This window comes from Melanerpes formicivorus, unplaced genomic scaffold (assembly GCF_026170545.1).
Source record: "Melanerpes formicivorus ecotype bairdi unplaced genomic scaffold, bMelFor1.0.p_v2 SCAF_6, whole genome shotgun sequence".
Classification (NCBI taxonomy): Eukaryota; Metazoa; Chordata; class Aves; order Piciformes; family Picidae; genus Melanerpes; species Melanerpes formicivorus.
The window spans coordinates 8475098-8489405 of record NW_027142358.1 but is presented as its reverse complement, the minus strand read 5'-3'; the positions used below and the strand labels follow the sequence as shown (position 1 = coordinate 8489405).

The 14308-nt window shown below is 44.7% G+C and overlaps 1 protein-coding gene across 6 annotated transcripts in view; it reads left to right on the top strand.

The window, feature by feature from the left end:
- ARMH3 (armadillo like helical domain containing 3) overlaps positions 1 to 14308 on the top strand; it is a 151679-nt gene that overhangs the window by 14404 nt on the left and 122967 nt on the right. For all 6 annotated transcript variants that reach the window (XM_068139512.1, XM_068139515.1, XM_068139514.1 and 3 more), the window contains 6 exons: positions 43 to 129; positions 6306 to 6362; positions 6821 to 6864; positions 8427 to 8487; positions 9501 to 9547; positions 10156 to 10231. In XM_068139512.1, the coding sequence (XP_067995613.1) occupies positions 43 to 129; positions 6306 to 6362; positions 6821 to 6864; positions 8427 to 8487; positions 9501 to 9547; positions 10156 to 10231 (372 nt within the window). The remainder of the gene's footprint in view (positions 1 to 42; positions 130 to 6305; positions 6363 to 6820; positions 6865 to 8426; positions 8488 to 9500; positions 9548 to 10155; positions 10232 to 14308) is intronic.

Here is a 14308-nt window from a genome sequence, read left to right as displayed (position 1 = left end):
CTGAAGAAGTCCTGAACAGAACCCTGTGATTGATTCTTCCAGATCCTATCCAGCCCGCTTAGTCGCAGGGAACATGGCTATGATGCTGTTGTCCTTCTTGCCTTGTTGGTCAACTACAGAAAGTATGAGGTAGGTATTCTTCTGGATAACAGAAACAGCACTCTCTGCTTCATAATTTATAATGGTCTCTGGATTATTAAGGCAGCCTACAGTACGAGTCCCATTATAACATTTATCAGCGTATCAGCACAGAGCTACACAAGTTTGGCAAGGCAGTCATACTCTGCTAGCCCTGTCTCTGACATACATGCATAATCAAATGTGTATGAGAGGCATACAGCTTATTTTGTGCAAGCATGAAAGCAACTGCCTGGGGAATGTGCATTTACTTCATGAAAGTCCTGTGAGGAAGGTCCTTTTGAAAGAGTTACTGTTGTGCCGAACTTGCATGCTTGCCCTTGTGTGTGCATGGCTGCAGTCATACATAATCTCCAAAGAAAAATGAGCTGTCAGTCATCTTGGGCTTCAGACTGAATTTGTGATTCAGATCCTGACTAGCAGACTGAAAGAGCACAGATCCCCAGAGAGGTGGTGAAGCTGCGACCAAATAATGAACTGAAACATCACAGCAAGTATTTCCAAGAGAAGTTTGTCTCTGATTCCTCTCTGAGAGGATTTATTACTCTTTCTTCTTCTAAACTGGTTGTGCTACTTTGTGGTGCATTCCCATTCATTTCTGTTAGTCATCAACTTGAAAAAGAAACATTTAAAATGTAAAAATAAATAAAATCACCTAATGTTGGCTTTTCTTTGCATGATGATTGCCCATTGGAATGGGCTGCCCAGGGAGGTGGTGGAGTCACCATCGTTGGAGGTGTTTAGGAGGAGACTTGATGGGGTGCTTGGTGCCATGGTTTAGTTGATTAGATGGTGTTGGATGATAGGTTGGAGGAGATGATCTTGAAGGTCTCTTCCAACCTATTCTATTCAACTCTTCACAGAAAGAGAGATTGGCCATTGTAATGTGCTGCCCAGGGAGGTGGTGGAGTCACCTTAAACACTGGAAGTGTTTAAGGAGACCCTGGATGAGGCACTTGGTGCCATGGTTTAGTTGATTAGATGGTATTGGGTGATGGGTTGGGCTTCAATGATCTTGAAGGTCTTTTCCAACCTGCTTTATTCTGTACAATGTTATTTTTTCCCATAATTAGGAAGATCTTTATGTGCTTAGATTGGCAAAAGAACTGAAAGTGCTGGAATATCCCCTTCTCAACAGAATTACTGGGAAGAGGCAGGCTCCAAAACCTACCTGGCTTTATAATAGATCCTATTTTAAATTATGACTAGACCTAGAGAATAGGAAAGGCAGGAGCTGGACTTAGTGTCAAAAGTATTCCCTTTTTCATTTCTTGTTCTTGTGACTGTTACCAGAATCACAAATTACAGATTCTGTTCACATGGAACAGGAGCTGGGAGATATGTTCCAGTTTATGGCCATGAGGGGAAACTGCTGAGAATAATCTGGGTAGGGTTAGTGATGAGGGCAGAGTGGAAAGAGCAGAGGTCTCATTGCAGGATTCAGGTCAGAGGATGGAGAGCTGTGAGTGGTCCCATCCCTGAGCTATGCATCTCTGTGTACTATGTGTCCTTAGTAAGATAGAGAGCTGTGAGTACATAGGAATTGTCTGCTTTTTACAGTAGCTCTCTGTAGAGGGTCGAGTTGGGGTTGAGTGCTTTGGAAACCATTGTCCTAGATGTCTTCAGACTGAGCACCCAAAAGAAATTGTGCTGGTGTTTAAAAAGTACAATGCAGCCTGAGGCAGATGTGGAGCAAGGGGAGTTTCATCTTGAGTAATTCATCTGGCAAGGTTGAAAGCAACTTGAAGAATGGTTTTATGTGATGACTGCTTGACACTGCCCTTTGTAAGCAGTGCTGTAGGCAATGCCTGTAGTAATGCACTCATCATCTTTGTCCTTGAGTAGCTGCTTTCATTTGCTGTTCTTTGGCCTTTGGTGTCAGTTTGTTGGCTGTGTAGTTGTAGCATACTTTCATGCCTCAAGTCCAACTTTAGAGTTCTCTTTTTAGTTAACTGTCCTGCTGTTGATAGGTTCTCTTTTGTTCTCAACATCATTGGTTGCCAAATTGTGTTTCCAGCTGCTTGAGAAAATCTAATTAGGCTGAGAATTCATTAGCTGACTATGGTTTTGTGTCTGTCTAATGTGAATGCCACTGTGTTTTGCATCAGGATGTTCTTTCATGTTTTGGGGGATGTGAATTTTGGCATCTCCTTGCCCTCCCTGGGGAATATGTGTCCACATTACCAGTGTAGCTGAGATCTTGGCTGGCTCATTAACTTCTGTTCTGGGAGTGAAAATTATTTAGATGTCTTTTACATGGACCCTTTAAAGGGATGTCCTGGTTTGAAACCTAGTGATTTTCAAAAGTCATTCCAAGCATACACTTAATCAGTCTTTAGCTTGATTCAGAGAAATTCTTCTGTCCTGATTTCAGAGAAGATACTTTTACCTTCATGCTGTGTGAGACAATCATAAAAGAGTAACTAAGTAGTTGACTACAGTCAGGAAAATGGAGAGGCTCAGTGTGCACAGAAGGCTGCCAAACAAAATGCTGTGAGGAAGAGTATCTGTTTTGATCACTTTCTCGGTGTTTTAAGGGATTTCTTAACAAGTTAAACCATAACATCAGACAGCAACTTCTAAACAGTTTCTGTAAGAGTGTCAAGGTGGAAATTGCATTGTGTTGTGTTCAACCTGCTAGAATTGTATGTTGTGTCTTTTTCTGGGCAGTGCTGAAAGAAATTAGTCAAAATGTGTCTTCCCCCCGCCCCTTTGTGTACTTGTCTGCCAGCATATTGTGTATCTGTATCTGACAGCCCTTTGTGTCTGGCTACATGCACTTGCCTCTTGGTTATAGACAGCTTCAGGTGCTGAAGAGACACTTGCTCACACTGAGGAGTCAGAAAATGAATATTTCATTATCACTTCAGAGGGAGGACTTGCACAACTCCAATTATTTTAAATAAATCTTTAACAAAAATTAATTATTCAGGCTCCAAACTTCTGCAGGACAGCTTGCCTGCTGAGGAGATGGCCTCCCCAGGGCTGCCAGCAAAGCTGCTGAATCATCCCTTGTGAGCATTCAGGGAAAAGCCTTCTGAGGGGTAACTGAGTGAACTCTGCTCTTCATTTACAGAGTAACAGAGGTGAAAATAAATTAAGCACCTAACCAGGGATTATACATGGGGAACTTCTTATTTTTTTTTTCCCTGCTTTCTTTTCCTACCAAAAATATTGTTTCCCATAGGTTTGTGTTGGAGGTGAAGGTGCATCTGGTGACATAGAGGAGATCTGGCCTCTGCCAGACCAGTGTCTCTTCATATAATACTCCCATGGCATGTCTCACCTGGGGCTTGCTTTAAAAATGACCTGGTAGTGATCTCCTCACAGGTTACACCTTCACTTCTGTGAGGTTTTTTTGTTGTTTTTTGGTGGAGCATGGAGGACATCTTGAGTATTTCCAGGTTTTAGGAGTTTGTGTCTGTACCTCATCACTGACAGGAAGACCTTCATGCTGCAATGTTTGATATTTGATAGCAGTGATAGGAAAGGACCTGAGTTCTCTGAAGAGCTAAGAATCATAGTTTTGAGTTCTTCATGGAGGCAGGTGGAGGCAGGCACTCTTTCTAAGGTTGTGTAACTGCTTCCTTGACACACTTTGAAGTTTCCAAAATGCTTATCAGCCATTTTTTTTAGGGTTGTTGCATGTTTCTGCATGGAGAGGCAGGCCTGACTTAGACTTGTAGAACTTCTGTTGAGATTCCCAGTGAGAAGGGGAACTGAACCCTGAGACAGCAAGGTTAGAACAGGGAAGTGGGAAGGACTTAGGGGTGCTTGTGCATGTTGCTGACTTACATCATAGATAGGCAGAAGAAAGCTCACAGACAATAACTGGAACTGTTTGCTCTCAGGGAGGGGCAGGAGGAAACTGCACACACAGTGGGCAGCACAGGAAACACTCTCATCATGCTGGTACAAACTGCTGTACATGGGATAAATATCCTGTGAAAGCATGCCAATGTGGTGTGTGGATTACACTGGTGAGTCACCTGCCTGCTGCTAAAGGAGCTGGGCAAGCCTAGAGAGGGCATGGGATGTGGCAGGGGAATGGAATACTTCTGACAGGAATTAATCAGACTTCTGCAGTAGTGGAAATGACAACTGGAAAGATAAGGGGCAGAGAGCTGTAGAAAGCTAGGCCTGGTTTGTGATCCTGTCAGCCATGGACTGATGACATCATGCTACTATGAGGCAGGAGACGTGGAGCATGCATCTTGGCAAGCCAAAGGCAATGGGAGTGTGAACATAGACTGGAGATGACAACAAACTCCCTTCCCTTTCTTTTCTGTAGTGCGACAGTGTGTGTGACTAGGTGTCAGAGCAGCCTGGTGGTGTTGGTCAGCATAGTATCTCCCAGTTTGCTTATTTCTCATGTCTGGGAGTTTAGATAACCCTGCAGCCTGTAATCTAGCACAGCTCTGCTGTCCATTGCCTGTGACTGGATGAGGCACGTAGTGCCATGGTCTAGTTGATTGGATAGGGCTGGGTGATAGGTTGGACTGGATGATCTTGGAGGTCTCTTCCAACCTGATTGATTCTATGAAAGCCACATTACTTTCCTTGGTCATGAGTGGCAGGCTGGCCTCTTTTCTTTGTGTGAGCTGTGGTGTGGAGAGATTTTCTGTCTACAACTACCTGAAGAGAGGTTGTGGCCGAGTGGAGGTTGGTCTCTTTTCCCAGGCAACCAGCACCAGAACGAGAGGACACAGTCTCAAGCTGTGCCAGGGGAGGTTTAGGCTGGATGTAGGGAGGAGTTCTTCACAGAAAGAGAGATTGCCCATTGGAATGGGCTGCCCAGGGAGGTGGTGGAGTCACCATCAGTGGAGGTGTTTAAGAGAAGACTGGATAGGGTGCTTGGTGCCATGGTTTAGTTGATTAGATGGTGTTGGATGATAGGTTAGACTCAGTGGTCTCAAAGGTCTTTGCCAACCTGGTTAATTCTAGTCTAGTCTATTCTTATTGTATTGGGAGAGCAAGACAGTGACTGAGATTAGCAAAACTAAGGTGTATTTACAAGGATGAATTGTCATCTGCTTTTAATTATGAATTGTGAATCTTGATTTTGCTTTACTGAGACTGACTAATTTCTGAAGGGCAGCATGGTTGTACAGAGAGGACCATATATTGTGCCACAGCAGGAGCCTCTCCTTCAGCCTTGAGATGTCTTTGCATGCTTTGTGCACGGGCAGGCTCTGTGTGAGTTTTCTGTCTTTTTCTGAGACATCAGAGTGGACTGTGTGCTGCTGGAGGCAGGCTGACAGGCCGACTGAGCTTTGGTCTCTTCTGATCGGTTTCTTTTGTGAGCCACAAAGAAAGCCTCATCCTCCCAAAACATGAAATAATTGAGTGGTGTTTTTTGAGCAGTCTTATTTTTACTGTGCTGTCAAGCCATGGGCACATGAGGCAGATAACTACAACTTAGAGGGTTGTGTCTGATGCATGCTTTGTGTTCTAGTCCTCCCGTGCACTTTGGACAGAGAGCCTTTTCTTCTTAGTCCTGATTCAGAATCAGCTTTGTTCATTTTGCACTGACACATACAAGCCAGGAAAAACAAACTGCTAGTTCAAAATGCATCCTAAATTATTAGGACTTCTCTTCATAGATGGAGGCTGTGTGCTTTGTTCTGCTAAGTTTAAAGAATTTATATTTTCCAGAGCCTCAGTGGTGTAAACTGTCAAAGTGTTGAGCTCTAACCCAGCAGCAGATGAGTCTGTAACACTGTCATGCTTTCCTGGGTTCTCCTTCCTTTAAGCAACCTTTGTACGGTGTTGCAGTAAGGAGATAGCAGAATGCTGCTGTTCGGTCCCAGCTTCACTGCTTGTTCCTGCTGCATAACAGTGTGTGTGTCACAGATAACAGTCTTGCAGGACAGCTGCTGCACTTTCAAGGCTGACAAATGAGCTAGCAGTGGAGCAGAGACTCCCTCTCAATAAAATCAGGAGACTGTCTGGGTGAGCCAGGAAGGAGGTGGTGTCCCAGGCATGGAAGCCTTAGCACGTGCTGTGACTCCTGTTTCTTTGTGTGTGTTCTGCTTTGTGGAACAGGAGGAAGACTCTTCCTAGGTGGTAAACTTGGGAAGATAAGAGTGGGGTTTTTTTGTTTGTTTTTTTAAAGTCTGAACTTAAACCCAGTTGTCTTTTTTCTCTTCTCCCCTGCCCTTGAGCAGTCAGTGAATCCTTACATCGTGAAGCTCTCCATCGTAGATGATGAAGCCACACTCAATGTGAGTATTTGACTTGATTCCTCTGCACTGCTAGGGATGCTTTCACATATGGTGTTAATGTAGGCATGGTGTTTGGTAGAAAGAAGGTCTGTTAACCCTGCCACTGTAACCAACACCAGTATAGTGGGTTTCTGCCTTAGCTGCACTCTTGCAATAGCTTGGGCAGCTCATGATTTCATCAGTGTGACCATCAGTTAAACGGCAGGGGTGGTTAGAAAGCTAGGTAGTGAGGAACTCTGCTGAACTTAGTAATGAGAGATGCAGCTTTACATTTTAATGTCTTGACTTTTTGGGGTGATGTATCATAGGCTGTGTCAATAGTTCAAAGAGCTTCAGGGGAAATTCTTCATAACATGGTAGCATATCTTGGGAGGGGGCAGCGCTGCTGTGTGGGTTTGTTGTGTGACTTCCTGCATTGACATTTTTAATGAAAAGCTTTTTTAATGCTTGTTTTCCAGGGAATGGGACTTGTAATTGCCCAGGCTTTATCAGAATATAACAGGTAAAACCTTACTTTTCAATGCATGATTGTGGCTGTACATTTCCATGAACCTTTTCTGGTGCAAAGTCCTTACTTGTCCCCTCACAGCCCTGACTCACCTGCAGAGACAGTGAATAGTCTTATGCTTTGAGGTACTTCAGCTCAGTTGTTGCTGTCATTGGAAGTGTAAATGCACCTGTACCAGCTGTGCTGACGTGCTTTAGGAGAGATCTTGCTGTAGGGGAAGACAACTGTTGTGTGCTTTTACTACCATGGATTTTTACCTCTGTATGAACCTTTTATTAAATCTTGGTCTCAAGTGAAAAGATAAATGATTTGTTGAGTAGCACTCTGTTAGAAAATTGATTGAACTGGAGCATGATCTCAATCAAAGAAACATATCCAGGACTATCCACATGCCAGATCTGAGATGATTATGCTTTTGCCACTGGTGGAAAGCATTAACTGAAGAAAGAGCCAGAGTGGCAGCAGTAAAGGCAGAGTGTTCTCAACTTGTGCTTTGTAAGCAACAGCACTAAAATGTGTAAATTTTCCTAAGGAAAAAAAACATGTCAGAAAAATTGGAATACTTCCAATCAATTTCACCTGAGCAACTCAAGACTTTGTACAGTAGAATTCTCAATATATAATCAAGTTTTAATTCTTTTGAAGATCTGCTGTGCAGATGACTGGCAAGATCAGCAACTCACGTAGATGTATTTAACAGAGTGAATTATTAGGGTAAAGCAGAAAAGGCTTCACCCACCCAACTGCTTTCATTTTGAAAAAAGCTGTCCCAGACTGTGGCCTGTTTTGCTTATCTCTTTCTTTCCCTCTTCCTAAAAAAAAACCCAAGAATTTTCATTGCATGTTGCATTGCACAGCTGCCTAAACATGAGCCAGCAGTGTGCCCAGGTGGCCAAGAAGGCCAACGGCATCCTGGCCTGCATCAAGAATAGTGTGGCCAGCAGGAGCAGGGAAGTCATTGTGCCCCTGTACTCTGCACTGGTTAGGCCACACCTTGAGTCCTGTGTCCAGTTCTGGGCCCCTCAGTTTAGGAAGGACATTGAGACAGTGTCCAGAGAAGGGTAACAAGGCTGGTGAGAGGCCTTGAGCACAAGCCCTATGAGGAGAGGCTGAGGGAGCTGAGATTGTTTAGCCTGGAGAAGAGGAGGCTCAGGGGAGACCTTATTGCTGCCTACAGCTACCTGAAAGGTGGTTGTAGCCAGGTAGGGGTTGGTCTCTTCTCCCAGGCAACCAACACCTTAACAAGAGGACACAATCTTAAGCTGCACCAGGGGAGGTTTAGGCTCAAGGTGAGGAGAAAGTTCTTCACTGAGAGAGTCATTCACCATTGGAATGTGCTGCCCAGGGAGGTGGTGGAATCACCGTCCCTGGAGGGGCAATTGACAAATATTTGAATGGTCTTTGCATCTAACTTTATGTGTTCTTGAGAGGGCTCTCCCATGTTGAAGATTTGTCCATCCTGTATCATTATCAGATGAGACTGGTGTCATGGTATTTGTCTAAAATAGCCCTAGTTCCATTTCTAACCCCAAACTTCCTTATTCCTTTTTGTTCAGGCAATACAAAGATAAGGAAGAGGAGCACCAGAGCGGTTTCTTCTCAGCTCTAACTAATATGGTAAGCAAGGAAGCAGTGTTCTTCTGTTCTTAAAATAGATGCCTTCTTGGAAATTCAGTGGGAGGGTGTTTCCAGAAACTGAGAGTTTGGGGTGTGGCTTCTGGAGAAGCAGATGCATTGATCCGATGTAAACCAAATACAACTGAGGTGGCTGTATTCTGAGCAGCATGCTGTCAGCCTGGGAGAGCTCTGTCAAAGAATATCTCTGTCCTGGTGTTGATAATTGAAGTTGTCTGCCTCCAGCTTATTTGTTCTAGTTCACTTGATTTTGAAAATCACCATCTCTTGGTGGACACTTTGAAACAGCTGCTTATTTTCAAGACCAAGTTGCTGCTCTGCTGATGTAGCTCAAACAAACTGAGTATTTTTGTGGCAGTCTAGTCTGTCACTACCTTTAGAGATCTGTTTCTTGATTCTCAAACCTGGCTGCACTGTAGCTATGCACTGTAGCTAGCTTGGATTCTGTAATGGACACACTGTCTGCATGTTCGGTGGGTTATCTTTCTGAAGCAACTATGAATTTCTTCCTTGTAAAGAGTATCCACTGTTCCCCTTCTTCAGTTTGGCTTTGCTGAGATTTAATGGTAGTCTGAGAACTAAGTAATGGAGGAATTTCCTGTAAGTAGGGACACATCAGTGTTGACAGCCATCTGTCAAGAGTGACATGGGTAAAACTGCTGTTGCTTTGGGGCATGCAAATAGCAAATGGTCTTTGGTGTCCTCTTACAGAATCACAGACTAAGCCAGGTTGGGATTCAAGATACAGTCCTTCTTTTCATTGTGATTTGGCAAGTGAAGCCTTAGTGAGTGGCAGTAGTGCAAACCAGAATGTATTTGTAGATGGCCATCCTGTTTCCCATTTGTATATTACTAGTATTAGAAAGAAAGTTTCATGTGTGCCTTGGATGAGAATACATCTCCCAGGGCACTTCTGATTTAGTGAAATCCAAGTCTTCTCTCTTGTTCAAAAGCTCTCACAAATTCCTGTTGTGCAATGCTCTTTATTTCCATAGGTGGGCAGCATGTTCATAGCAGATGCTGATGAGAAGATCTCGGTCCAGTAAGTGCATAGATGTTAGTTATGCAGTGTACAGCAACTCACTGCACTAATCAACATGACTGGCTCCATCTTGAAGCAAATCAAGCTGAAGACAAGTTCTCTTGTAACTTAAACTGTACCACACCCCTGCAAACAAAGGAGTCTCTGTTAAAGTGAGAGGGTGCAGCAGGAGGAGCCACTTGCTTGTCATGAAGTGTGTGAAATAACCCAAACCCTGCAGTTTGTAGGAGGCACGCTCATCAGGGTGGTGGGAAGGGATGGTTTGTGCACTCCTGTCCCCAGCAAAATGTTTTCTGAATCAAGGGGATGAGTGATAAATATGAGGGTTTGAGGTATCTGTAGGAACCTCTGCCCTTGAAAGAAAGGACCTTCAAGGGAATGCACAGCTTGAGCTACAAGGGAGACCTTGAGAAGGAAGGCAGCAAAAACTGTAGGTAATCTCTAAAAACAGTTATTGTAATGGATTGTTAAGTACTGCCAGTGATCAGGAGGGCAGCTGGTGTGCAGAGGCAGAGTTTGGGCCAGGCTTCTGAAAAACTTAAGCCTTGGGATTTTCATCTGGTGTCAGCCCTTCCCTAAGTGTGCTTGTGTCTGTGTCCTTTCCACAGAACGAATGAAGCAATCCTCCTGGCCCTCTATGAAGCTGTTCACTTGAACCGGAATTTCATCACCGTTCTGGCACAAGTGAGTTTTCAGGGTCTTCTTTGCCCATTTCTGTGTAGTGGATGTCTCTTTGAAATTAGAGTCAGAAGTGGAGTCAGTGAAAAGAGAACTTTGTTTTTCTTTTCTTCCCCCCCTGCGTATTTGTCATAGTTGTAGCTGAGCATAGAAGATCAGAAGCAGGCCAGGGCCTGAGTTTATTAGACTTTAAGGAAATGCTTCCTGTCTTGACACAAAATGAGTGAAGTTTTGAGAGCAGAGCTCGTGTTGGAATGAGCCATTTTTACCACTGAACGATAAGGCTTGCTTGGAGTGCCTTCTGTGCCCTATTGATATGGCCTTTAGAATAGAATAGAATTAACCAGGTTGGAAGAGACCTTTGAGGACATTGAGTCCAACCTATCACCCAACACCATCGAATCAACTGAACCATGGCACCAAGCACCCCATACAGTCTCTCCCTGAACACTTCCAGTGATGGTGACTCCACCACCTCCCTGGGCAGCACATTCCAATGGCCAATCACTCCCTCTGTGAAGAACTTCTTCCTAACATCCAGCCTAAACCTCCCCTGGCAGTAGGGATAACATTGCTGCAGCTATCAGGACAATTTATGCTCTCATTAAGTTAGGGTTGAGGTTAGGGTTGAGGGTAAAAGGCTGATCTGGCTCCAAAGTTGACTGGATTGTCCTGAGTATGCACAGACTGCATACAATCACAGAATACATTGGGTTGGAAGTGACATGTAAAGGTCATCTTGTTCAGCCTCCCTGCTAGATCAGGTTGCTCAGAGCACCATCAAGCCTTGAACATCTCCAGGGATGGGATCTTCACCATCTTCCTGAGCAACCTGTTCCAATGTTCCACCACCCTCACAGTAAAGAACTTTTGTCCAATCTAAATTTACCCTTCTCTAGCTTAAAACCATTTGCCCTTGTCCTACTGCTACATGGTCCTGTGAGCAGGCTTTCCCCAGCTTTCTTTTAGGCCCCCTTCAGATACTGGAGGGCCACTATTTGGTCTCCCCAGAGCCTTCTCTTCTTCAGGCTGAACAGCCCCACCTCTTTCAACCTGTCTTCATAAGAGAAGTGCTCCAGCACTCTGATCAGTTTTGTGGCCATCCTCTGGGTCCTCTCTCTCAGGTCCATGTCCTTGTGTTGAGGGCCCCAGAGCTGGATGCAGTACTTTGGTGAGGTCTTGCCAGAGGAGAGTGGCAGAATCACCTCACTTGACCTGCTGTCCACACTGCTTTTGATGCAGCCCAGAATGTGACTTGCCTTCTGGGCCTCAAGTGCACATTGTTGGCTCACATCCAACTTTTTGTCCACCAGTGTCCCCAGGTCGTGTTCCACAGGACTCTATCACATCATCTGCCAGCCTGTATTGATATATTGATAATGAGGATTGTCCTTACACAGGTGCAGGACCTTGCACTTCACCTTGTTGAACCTCATGAGGTTCACCTGGGCCCACTTGCCCAGCTCATCCACGTCCTTCTGGATGACATCCCATCCCTCTGGCATAATGACTGCACCATTCAGCTTGGTATCATCTGCAAACCTGCTGAGGGTGCACTTGATCTTATTGTCTACACTGATGAAGATAGTAAACAGCACTGGTCCCAGTACAGACCCCTGAATGACACCACTTATCATTCATTTCCATCTGGGCATCAGGTCATTGACCACTACCCTCTGGATGCAGTCATACAGCTAATTCCATATCCATTGAACAGACAACCCATCAAATCCATATCTTTCCAAATTATGGAGCAGAATGTTTTGGGGGACCATGTCAGAGGCCTTGCAGAAGTCCAGACAGATGACATCCATTGCCCTTTCCTTGCTCAGTGGTATAGTCACTCCATTATAGAAAGTCCCTGGCTTTGTCAGGCAGGACTTGCCCTGAATAAAGCCCTGTTGGCTGTCTCAAATCACCTCCCTGCCCTGCATGTTGTTGTCTGTCTGGGTACCCTTTGCTTAGGGACTAATTGACATGGGATGACTATTCCAAAAACTATTTTCTGTTCAGACTTCCTTGGAGAGCTCACCTCCTTCTGCTTGGGAGGCTGTTGCCACAGCATAACGCGCCTCCTTGTGCTGTTTATGGTGAAGAGGCAGCTGTGGCAGCCTTCTGAGAAGCAGTGGACTGCTCCATACCTCTCATCACAAATCCCTCCATGCTTTTCTGAACACTCTCTGAGTTTGCAAAGGTGCTTATTGCTGGGAGACAGGATGAGTTTGTCTAATATACTGATTGTGCTGTGGCTGGCTGGAAGGATTACCTGCTGTGTTTAGGATAACTTTCAGGTGTAAACAAAAGTTAAGATGTTTCTCCAGTTGTTTCAGGCCCTTGGAGTGCCTGATGCATCACAGGCTAGACTGTAGGCATGGCAGAGGAGATCTTTGGGGACTCCTGGCAGTAGTGATGATGGAAGAGATCTGATAGGCAGATCTGCTGCCTCTGAAGAAAGCTTTGTTCCATGGGTTCCCTATGTCTTTTCCAGGTTATTTGTTTCTACCACTTCTGAGATTTCTGCTCTTTAGTTCTGTATAATACCAGCTCAGACCTTTCTGTGGTCAAGATATCCTGAGGGAAGAGAGGCCTTGACAGGGAAAAGAACAGGGCAGGAGAAGAGCTCTTAGTTAAAAATAAAAGGACAAACCTTACTTGTGAAAATGATTGTTGAAGTGGCCACTGATCAGTGGGTTTGATTGGAGTAGAGGTGGATTGTCTGTAGTCCTTCATTTAAGAGCAGGCAAGGTGGGTTGTGCTGTCCTTTGAAAAACCCAAAACATCACCCCCCAAAAAAACCCGAAACAAAAATCTCCCCAAAACTAACTCTCAAAATCTGATGAGTGCCCTTGTCTAAGCTGATGTCCATTGCTAGGGACTGCATGAATGACTACCTGCTGCTGTGCAGGCACATAGAGCAGAGGTACAGCTTTGTTGATGACTGAGGCATTGAGGCTTTGCTATGCTTAGCATCTTGCTGGCCCTCCCTTTCTGCTGCTAGGTGGCACTGTCATCTCTCAGCTGATGGTTGACGTTTGGGGGAAAGAAAGGTAAACACCTTCACAAATCAATGGAAGCAAACCTGCTTTATGTAAGATGTTCAGTGGAAAATTGTATTTCAAAGTTGAAATCAGTACCTGTAATGATCTAAAATTGTCTTTGAGCATATGTAGTCTGTATAATATATATAGTATGAACAAACAGTATGTCTGTGCTCCCCATAAAATACAGGCATTTATTGTTACTCATAAGCCCTTACCTATTGTTACTTACACAAGCCCTATGAGGAGAGGCTGAGGGAGCTGGGGTTGCTTAGCCTGGAGAAGAGGAGGCTCAGGGGAGACCTTATAGCTCTCTACAGCTACCTGAAGGGAGATTGTAGCCAGGTGGGGGTTGGTCTCTTCTCCCAGGCAACCGGCACCAGAACAAGAGGACACAGTCTCAAGCTGTGCCAGGGGAGGTTTAGACTGGATGGCAGGAAGAAATTCTTCATAGAGAGATTGCCCATTGGAATGGGCTGCCCAGGGAGGTGGTAGAGTCACCATCACTGGAGGTGTTTAGGAGGAGACTTGATAGGGTGCTTGGTTGCATGGTTTAATTCATTAGGTGGTGTTGGATGCGATGATCTTGAAGGTCTCTTCCAACCTGGTCTATTCTATTCTATTCTAAAATGAGGTACTTAGAGACAGCATCCCATGGAACTGACACCAAATCAGCAGTTCTGTATCCCTTTTGAAATAGTGATGACATGTGAAGGTGGATTTATGTGAAACTTGCCCAATGAAATGGACACTTTGCTTGGCAGCTGGACTTAAAATAGTGTGGCAGACTGCCTGCAGTCTCACCAGTGTGGAGAGATCCGGATGCCTATGAAGGATAAAGTCAAAGCAGCAATTACGCAGGCAACTATTAGCAAAAATGAAATGGGGAGAGTAACTGACTGATGGAAGCTGAAAGGATCGATAATGATGGCATTATTTATGTGATGCACTCTTTTCTTCCAGTGCCTGGGCTTTATAGTGAGGCAGGAAAGTAATAAATTGCCACCATCTTTGAGTATAAATAGGTGGAGGGCAGGAGCGAGGA